General features: G+C 37.6%; 1 protein-coding gene across 2 annotated transcripts in view; it reads left to right on the top strand.

Moving 5' to 3' along the window:
- Window positions 1-997: 997 nt before the first annotated feature.
- The window catches only part of LOC127435811 (cytoskeleton-associated protein 5-like), a 39,489-nt gene continuing 30,992 nt past the window's right edge, over window positions 998-9,494 (top strand). For both annotated transcript variants that reach the window (XM_051689531.1, XM_051689532.1), the window contains exons 1-4: window positions 998-1,079; window positions 3,090-3,176; window positions 4,703-4,896; window positions 9,031-9,237. In XM_051689531.1, coding sequence (XP_051545491.1) covers window positions 3,120-3,176; window positions 4,703-4,896; window positions 9,031-9,237 — 458 coding nt within the window. In that variant the 5' untranslated portion in view covers window positions 998-1,079; window positions 3,090-3,119. The remainder of the gene's footprint in view (window positions 1,080-3,089; window positions 3,177-4,702; window positions 4,897-9,030; window positions 9,238-9,494) is intronic.

Below are 9,494 nucleotides of genomic sequence, written 5' to 3'. Positions count from 1 at the left end.
GTTGTTATATGGTTTTAAATTATTTGCCAATGCTGGGATTGAGATGCAGTGCATGGCTTTGCTGGTATCCCATTCAATAAAGCTACTGGTTAGTGTGCCCACTCTGTATTGACGCCACTGCTGTGCGAGATACAGGGCATACTCCTTCTCTCATATGGCTCAGTGCTAAAATTGCCGGTAAAACCTTCCACTTACCATGTATTTATGTAAAATTGTCCTATTTAAAATATAAGCTCATTAAAGATAGATATCTACGAGATTTACAGATACATATATTCGAACTTTGTCTAATTGCCTTAATATACTGGCAACTGCGCTGGCATTTGAGCTAAAATTCCCCTTTAAATTTAAAATAACCAATAGGAGACGCAACTGAGCAACACGTGACACAATACGGAAGCGATAGCGGGGTGGAGTCTCGTGCTCATTTTTAAAAAATGCTTCTTGTTTCGTCATTTTTTGTTGACTCAGCCGCGGCTTTAGAAACAGGCGCATGCGCGGTACAGCTGCGTCACTGCGCCCATAATGGCTTGTCCATTTAAATACTAATCCACGCCAATTTGTTATTAGGTATTTTTGCCACATTTGTAGTGCGCATACGTATTAATAAAAATAAAATAACGAATAAAATACACAAACATGTACGCACAAACCGGGTCGTTTTGTTATTTAGATTTGTCACTGTACAATCATGTATTCTACATTCAAATGTACACCAAATAAAGAGGGATATTTTGTAGTAGATTATGAATATCCACCCAGGCAATACAATATGTATAATAAGTTAATGTTGTGCCATTCCAGTAATGCCAAACATGTTTATTGATAAGCACTCAGTAAGATAAGTGGATTATGTACCATTCCATTAAAGACAAACATTCCGTAAAAAAAAAAAAAAAAACATCAGTAGAAAACTGAAATATATAAAGCCTATAATAAATGCATCAGTCATTTGAATGAGTGCTAGGCGTCTCCTCCCTCTGGCCCCGCCCTCGGAGGCGTTTCAAAGTCTGGAGAGTAATGACTAAATATCTGTCCCAGCTGATGAAGATCGCACTGGCTTCCCTCTCTAAAAGCAGGTAACTGATGAACCTTTTAAAGTTTGCGATCGTTAGAGATCGGCGATTATTGCGTGAAAACCGTTGTATCCGTTTTTTGATTCATTAGAGGTTGCTGCGTTTTATTTGAGGGCCTCCGTTTTAGTGACGGACTGAATAATATCAGGCTGCTTTTATATCTGTGACAACAATAGTGTGAGTCCGTTTCAGATTTTATCATCCCCTTCTAGTCAGATAAGATTATGATAATACAATGTGTGCTTGTGAACGATGTATTAGACGAAGGAGGCTTTTAAAATGGCGATATTTGTTTGAATCTTGTGATGGTTTAAGCTGTTGCAGGATTATTAGGCAGACAGTCAGGCCCGCTCGTGTACTAACAGCTAACCGGTATATTTAAAATTAATCATATTTACAGCCCGAAACTAAGCAAACCATATACGGATATAATTTAAGAAAACAATAACGAGTGCGTTTGTGATGTCGTGTTTGAAATGAGACCTTATTTGAACGTTTTATCCTGATAAAACCGACGGCCTCCGCAACGGAGCTGCAGGTCACTAACGGCTCTGCTGCACCCCGAAAATATTTCCACATGTGATGCATTGCTGACCACTTTGATCCCTTAAACGGTCTTTATTCACTATTAATTGTGTTTACATAACATAAGACGCATTAATATTGCATATATCTCTTTTTGTTAGCTTTATTGTGTTTGTTTCGGGCGGGCTGAATTGGCGGCACTTTCTTGCATGCATCATCTTTCGGCATGTTTTTTCTCTGCGTGTTGTTTTTCTCACTTAAAGGCCAGAGCCTTTGATGTTTTGAAGATTTACTTTGCTGTTTGGATAGATATGTAATCTGAAACCGAGCTCTTTAGGGAGATGCATTAGTGGATGTTGCTCTGCTTTGGCTTCAGATCTGGATAATGTGTGTGCCAATTGCTGTGAAGTGAATTTAGACGTATTGCATCCTCCTGTTTGGTTCCTAAGGATTTTGTTGTTGAAATGCATGTGGGTGATAAGTTCCCAGCACTTTGTTTACTATTTGACAAGCTTGTCTAGTTTGACATGCCTTGTCCATTGACAACTGATTTTTTAGCTAATACATTTGAGTAGTTAGTTGATGTTTTTATTTTTGCATGCATCAGAAGTAATTAAACTTCCAGTTAAAGGACTATTCCGGGTTCAAGTTAATCTCAATCGACAGCATTTGTGGCATAATGTTGATAACCACAATTTATTTCAGCTTCTACCTCCTTTTCTTTAAAATATAAATAAATACAAAATTTTGGTTACATCAAGGCACTTACAATGGATGTGAATGGGGCCAAGTTTTTGGAGAGTTTAAAGGCTGAAATGTGAAGCTTAAAATGTTATAAAAGCACTTGTATTAATTCTTCTGTTAAAACTTGTGTATGTTTTGAGCTGTAAAGTTTTGAATTGTAATTTTTACAATCATTTTAGGGTTTGTTGACATTACATCGACATGGCATTAAGTTGTAAAACTGGCTAAAACTTTGCACAGAAAATGTTAGTAAGCGATTTTATCACGCTAAAATCATGTTAACGTATAACGAATATTGTTTGTCTTGTGGCTGTACTTTTTAAAAAGTGAGTATTTTAACATTTTACAGATTGGCCCCATTCACTTCCATTCTAAGTGCCTCACTGTAACCCAGGGGTGGGGGAAGTCAATATAAATTTAGGTGGTAATCAGTATTATGCCACATGCTGTTGAGTGAGCATAACTTGTATTGAACCTGGAATATTCCTTGAAGCTTTGTTCCTCAAACCACTTCATATTTTACATCCAATCTTGAACGGCAATCCAGCACCTTAAATTTGGATTCACCTGAAGATCATGTCTCTTGCTTTGTAAACTTGTAATCTTTTGTTTTGAGTTTAAAAGTTGGGCTGTTCGCATATTCTTTTTGCAAGCTTTGATTCATGTGTGAAGTTAACCATTCAAGTGCCTTTTTTCTGCTTTGTATGGCATGCCAACAACCAAAGTTTCCCCTTTCATGTTCAGTTGAATAGGTAAGACAGTCCGAAAACAGCCATGGGGGATGACAGTGAATGGATGAAGTTACCCACCGACCAGAAATGTGAACACAAGGTGAGTGATCCAGGCTGCTTTTATGAATTTTGGCCCTTCTGAAATCTACTTGTGGTTGAAGAACCAAACAGTCTTTAGGTCAGCAGATTGCTCACCCTAATTATTGCCTTTAGTCTTCAAAAACACATTCAAAATGCTGTATTGTTAATTGCCTTTATTCTCTAAGGCCTTCTTTATGAAATGATGGAAACAGGAAATGAGGATCATTATTTCAAATCTACTTTGAAATTTACTGAACACCCAAACCATACTACATTATCCAGTTACAGTGGCAAGACAAAGTATGGGAACCCTTTGGAATTACCTGCATTTATGTATACATTTCTTAAAATCTGGTTTGATCTTCATCTAAGTTACAGTAATGAACAAACACAATCTGTTTTAACTAATAACACACATTGTATTTTTCTTGTACATTTTGGATACATCATTCAAACATTCATCGTGTAGGTTGGAAAAAGTATGTGAACTGTAAGCTAATAACATCAACAAAAGCTAATTAGAGTCAGGAGTTGGCAAACCTGGCATCCAGTTTATGAAATGAGATTGGAGGTGTGGGTTAGAGCTACTTTGTCTTTTAAAAACATTGAGTTTGCTATTCACAAGAAGCATCTGCTGACATGGACCATGCCTCGCAAAAAAAAAAAAAAAAAAAATCTCAGGATCTCAGAAGACCTATGATCAAGAATTATTGCTTTTCATAAAGCTGGAATGGGTTACAAAGTTATCTGGAAGAGCTTGGATATTCATCTGTCTGCAGTCAGACAAATTGTCTATAAATGGAGACGATTTAATACTGTGGCTACTCTCCCTAGAAGTGGTCGTTCAGCCAAGATGACTCAAAGGGCACACCGCAGAATGATCAATAAGGTAAAAAAGAACCCTTGAGCCGAGCGACAGCTAAAGACTTGGAGGCATTGGAACTAGTTATCATCTCTGTTCATGAGTCTACTATATGGAAAACATTAAATAGGCATGGTGTTCATGACAGGACATTATGAAGGAAGCCGCTGCTTTCCAACAAAAACAAAATCCTCCTTAACGTTGTGCAGGTCTAATCCGCAGCTATGCTTGAGTGAGGTTATTGCTGCCAAAGGAGGATCAACAGTTATTAAATCCAAGGGTTCACTTTTTACAAAGCACTGTGAATGTTGGGATGTGTTCAATTGACATGAAAGATTATAATTGTTTGTGTGTTAGCTGAAGCACGTTGTTTGTCTATACTTGTGACTTTGAAGATGAGATCACATTTTACGACCAATTAATGCAGAAAACCAGCTAATTCCAAAGGGTTCACATACTTTTTCTTGCCACTGTAGCTAAATGGTTGTTAATGTCCAGAGGTGAGAGAGAACAAAAAAAAAAAAAAAAAGAGGAAAAAAGTATGAAGGGTTCTTGTGCCCTGAAAAAACAGTGGCTTTTAAATATGGGTAGGTCTCTAAGGAAAGTGGGTCAGTTAGGCTACATGTCAGGATGTCATTTATTTTTATGTTTGCTTTAATCATCTATGTTCTGCTTTGCTTAAGATTTGGAAAGCCAGGTTAAATGGATATGAGGAAGCACTGAAGCTTTTCCAGAGGATACAGGACGAGAAGAGCCCAGAGTGGGGAAAATATCTTGGACTTATCAAGAGATTTGTAACTGATTCCAATGCCGTAGCCCAACTTAAAGGCTTGGAGGCAGCATTTGTATATGTTGAGAATGCACATGTGGCTGGCAAGTGAGTAACTTTTTTATTTATTAATTAGAGTATTAAATTAAAGCATGTCATTTCTGCCCCACTAGCGCCACCAAACAGAATAGCAAAATAAACATTGTTTTCAAAACAGCTTTCTGAATACGCCCCCCTTCTACCATTGATCAAACACATAGTCCCGCCACCAACTCACGCCATTGGTCGTGCAAACAGTTTTAAGATGAATGAAACCGAGAAGAGTAAACTCTTTACATGCGCTTGTTCCATGACACAGGCTTGCGCTGGACGCCTCTGAACAAATAGCGAATCAGATACGAGCAATGACTGTAATAAAGTGTTTCTTCAAGCACGTGTCTTTGTGACTAACAGTATTTCTTGTCATGTGTCACTCCGAGACATCTTGCAAAATTACCCACGCATGAAATACATTTGGACGTGGAGCAAACTGGATTCAGCCTCGTCGCGGGTGCTAGTTTCACACCCTGGGCTACTGTTTAATATATTTGGTGACTTTCCAGATCTATGGTTTTACCATTTCCTGATATTGTTGATCGTCGTCTGTCAATGAGCGGTGCAATCGGCATCGATATCCGATAACATCGTCCTATCGCCCAGCCCTAGAACACAGATGTTAGGCAGGATGTGTGCTTTCTTCCATGCAAAGAAAGTCAATGGGGCTGTTGAGCCCCAAAAATCATGAAGCACTACAGGTAGTTCTTACAACTCAACTGTGGTACTCCAATCTCCTTGCCATTTGTATACAGTACATTTAAATGTGATGCATAGCCAGGTTTGACGTTGGTGATGCCAAATGCCATTGGGGTTTTTTTTGGGAGGGGGGTTTATGGATTACTTTTCTGGTGCTTTTGTCATTTTTGAAGCTTTACCATACCTGTTCACTTTATTAAACTTGTTCCTAAATTAAAAGGATTTTCTTAAACAACTGAGGCTTGACTGCAACTTTTAATCACAGAAGAGCAGTCTGTTATTTGTAACCCGTTTATATGGCAGAAACTTTGAAGCTTTTTGTTCACCAGCATTTACAACTGAGTTTTGGAACAAGGCAGAAGTGTGATACCTGATGAAAGTCTGTTTTTGGATTGAGGTGGAGTCATCAGGCAAATTACGCGTTTTGTTTAACAGATAGGAATGCTGTAGCTAAAAGACTTCAAACCATATAGAAAAACATAACTTTTTATTTTATTTTTTTAGTTGAGAAATTCATACTGTAACTTATTGTAGGTGTAGCTCAGCAATTCCCAATTAATAAAGTTGAACAAGCATCTCAATAAAAGGTCTATTTCTATAAGTCTTTTTGCCTACATTTCTGATGCTCCCTTTACTGCGCTTCATTATTGAGTGGTGTCTCTGTGATTGTCTAAATATAGCATGATGTAATCTGGTTTGTCATTGTTAATGGTACAAATCCTTTGTAGAGTACTGATTGTTTTAATTTAGCTTGGATAATGCAGAATGACTTGAAAGCAAGTCTGTTTCCACGATGTTTCAATATTAGGAGTTAATGGAGTCTGATTTAAAATCTGAAACACGGTTGTACCACTTTGCTTTTAGGATATCATCTGTAACTGGCAACACATGATTATTGTCATTCTTGCAGTATGATTGAATTGAGCCATTTTATCCAACAGTGCAGATGTTCTTAAAGTTGGTGCACTAAACGGGAAGATATTGAAGAAAATTTGCATTCATGTTCTCCAACTGAATAGGCAATTCATATAGGAAGGATTGTCTGAAATAGGAATGGGTAAAAATATAGATTTTCCAGGGCCTGGGTAGCTCAGCAATTATTGATGCTGACTACCACCCCTGGAGTTGCGAGTTCGAATCCAGGGTGTGCTGAGTGACTCCAGCCAGATCTCCTAAGCAACCAAAGTAGCCCGGTTGCTAGGGAGGGTAGAGTCACATGGGGTAACCTCGTGGTCGCGATTAGTGGTTCTCGCTCTCAATGTGGATCGCGGAGGGTAGCATGAGTCTCCACTGTGTCATGCACAACGAGCCACGTGATAAGATGCGCAGATTGACTGTCTCAGAAGCAGAGGCAACTGAGCCTTATCCTCCGCCACCCAGATTGAGGTGAGTAACCGCGCCACCATGAGGACCTACTACGTAGTGGGAATTGGGCATTCCAAATTGGGAGAAAAGGGGATTTATAAAAAAAAAAAAAAAAAAAAAAAAAAAAAAGAGAAATGTAAAAGCTTAATTTGGTTTCTAACCAGAGGTAGTTTTGTTGGTGTTTCTCCCAAAGACAAACTCCACTGTGATCGGCGCTAGGGCTGAGCGATACATCGAATACCCACGATATCATTGCGATGATTTTGCTGAAGATATAAAATTCAACAATATTGTGTATATCGCGATGATTTTAATGAGCCTTTTATTTGCCCGTTAAGTTTCATAGTGCATCAGTAGACTAATTTCACGATTCTTCAGGGCTGTATAATTAATCAAAATAACATCAATGGGGATATGATCATTTGTGATTATTTAACTACCAAAGGCTGCGATTAAAGATAGATATACATGGTCTGTGTGCGCTTCAGAATGAACCGGTGACGCACTGATCCGTGTGCACGCGCGGGGGCTCATGTTTGTAGCGCCGTTCACCTGCATTGTGAAGTGCTGCATGTTCAAGCATTTGCGCAGTTCCAAACATTAGTAACCACTATAAAGTTCTTGTACAAATGCAGAACAGTAAGGAGAGTTTGACAGCGGTTCACAAGATGCGAAACTTATAACTGTCAAACAAACATTGCCCTTCCTGTTTCATAAGAGCTCCTGGTGAAGGTGAAATAAACACGACTGCACTTGCAATGTCAAAATTAAAACCCCAGTTTAGGGTGAATTAAATGGGACAGAAATATATAAATGTATTTAACAAATCTTAACCTGAATATAATAATGATTTAGTATTATAATAATAAACTTGACTGGGTTCCAAGTAATAATTTGGTATGATGCAATATTCATCTGGTTTCCAAAAAATAAGTGAAGTAGTTTTTGCACACCTTGTTCATTCACAAAGAAAATTGTTTTGGTAAAAATATATGAAGGTAAATAAGATTTTTATTAAGCTTCCATGTATGATTTTTTTGTTAAATATAAGTATAAACATGCAAATCAATGAAAATGATAAAATGTATACTCTCCCTTGTGTTAATTTAGTGAAAAACTGTGGGGAAACATGCCTTCATCGTTTTTAAATAGATTTTGTATTTAATACCTTTTGAAATATTAATTCTACTTGGCTACAATGGCTGTTAAGATGAAATGATTGTTCCTCTGATTGAAAAAACTAAACTCTTCTGCTATTTCAGAGCAAAAACATACATAGAGATATGTATCGAATATCGTCAATTGCTGAAAAAAATCGAGAGAAGTTCTGATGCCACATCGCCCAGCCCTAATCGGCGGCATGTTGTTTTGTCACCTGATACTATACGTCAAAGTTTATCCCTTTACTGACAGCACAGAGTCTCCTGAACTGAGATCAGTCAGTTTAAATGAATTTAAGTAATGTGTTTCATATAGCGCAGCCAAAATACAACGTCCACGCATGGGTCGCACAAGGTTAATCAAATCAAAAACAACAAAAAACATATTAATTTTAAGCACACATAGCATAGATGAGTTAATGCCATTCGAGTCCTCTATCGTTAATATGCACTCGTTTACAGACGATCTTTACAGAAATGTACTGGTTTTTAGCACGTGTTCAACAAATGAATGTAAATACTTTTAAATATTTACAAGTACAAATTATGCAATTAAACGTGTAACAAAATGTAATATGCAATATCATATTTGCTGATGGAACACGTTTTTTTAAAAAGCTAAAATGTGGTAAATGATGAAAAACTTTATAAAATATAATTGGTGAAATTTTTTTCATAATGTACCCATTTAGAAGGTCCCCTGTATAATAAACAGAATTAGCTGGGAGAGAATTTCATATGTAATCAAAATGGACATAACTGATATACCCATATGAATCGATATCGAATCAAATGGCGAGCTTGTGAATGGGAATCTAATCGGAAATCCGTATCAGTACCCAGCCCTAGTCTGAAACATCATTTTGTTGGCCCAGTATCTGTAGTCTCTTAATGGATTCTAATGGCAGAGAGACTTATCTTTCAGAACAACAGGCGAAGTGGTTTCTGGAGTGGTTGGGAAAGTCTTCAACCAGCCCAAAGCTCGAGCCAAGGAGCTGGGAACAGATATCTGCCTTATGTACATAGAGATCGAGAAAGCAGAGGCGGTCCAAGATGAGCTGATCAAAGGACTGGATAACAAAAACCCAAAGATTGTTGTTGCTTGCATTGAAGCGCTAAGGAAAGCACTTTGGTGAGTTGGTGATCTTTGTTTGTGTTCTGTATGTTTACATTCTTGTGTTAAGGAATTGCTGTAGTGCAATTGATGCTTAATGACAAAACATGCTTCATGGTCGTGTTATATTGATGTCTTTGCAAAACATGGTCTTGGTTAGGGATGTTAATGATTAAACAAATCGATTAATTGTCATTTAATAATTTGATCGATTAAGCATATCGATCGTCGATTAATTAATTTCAGGACAAGTGTATTCAGTAATCATGACAGCA

Source organism: Myxocyprinus asiaticus, chromosome 46 (genome assembly GCF_019703515.2).
Source record: "Myxocyprinus asiaticus isolate MX2 ecotype Aquarium Trade chromosome 46, UBuf_Myxa_2, whole genome shotgun sequence".
Lineage (NCBI taxonomy): Eukaryota > Metazoa > Chordata > Actinopteri > Cypriniformes > Catostomidae > Myxocyprinus > Myxocyprinus asiaticus.
This window is presented reverse-complemented; position numbering and strand designations above follow the sequence as displayed.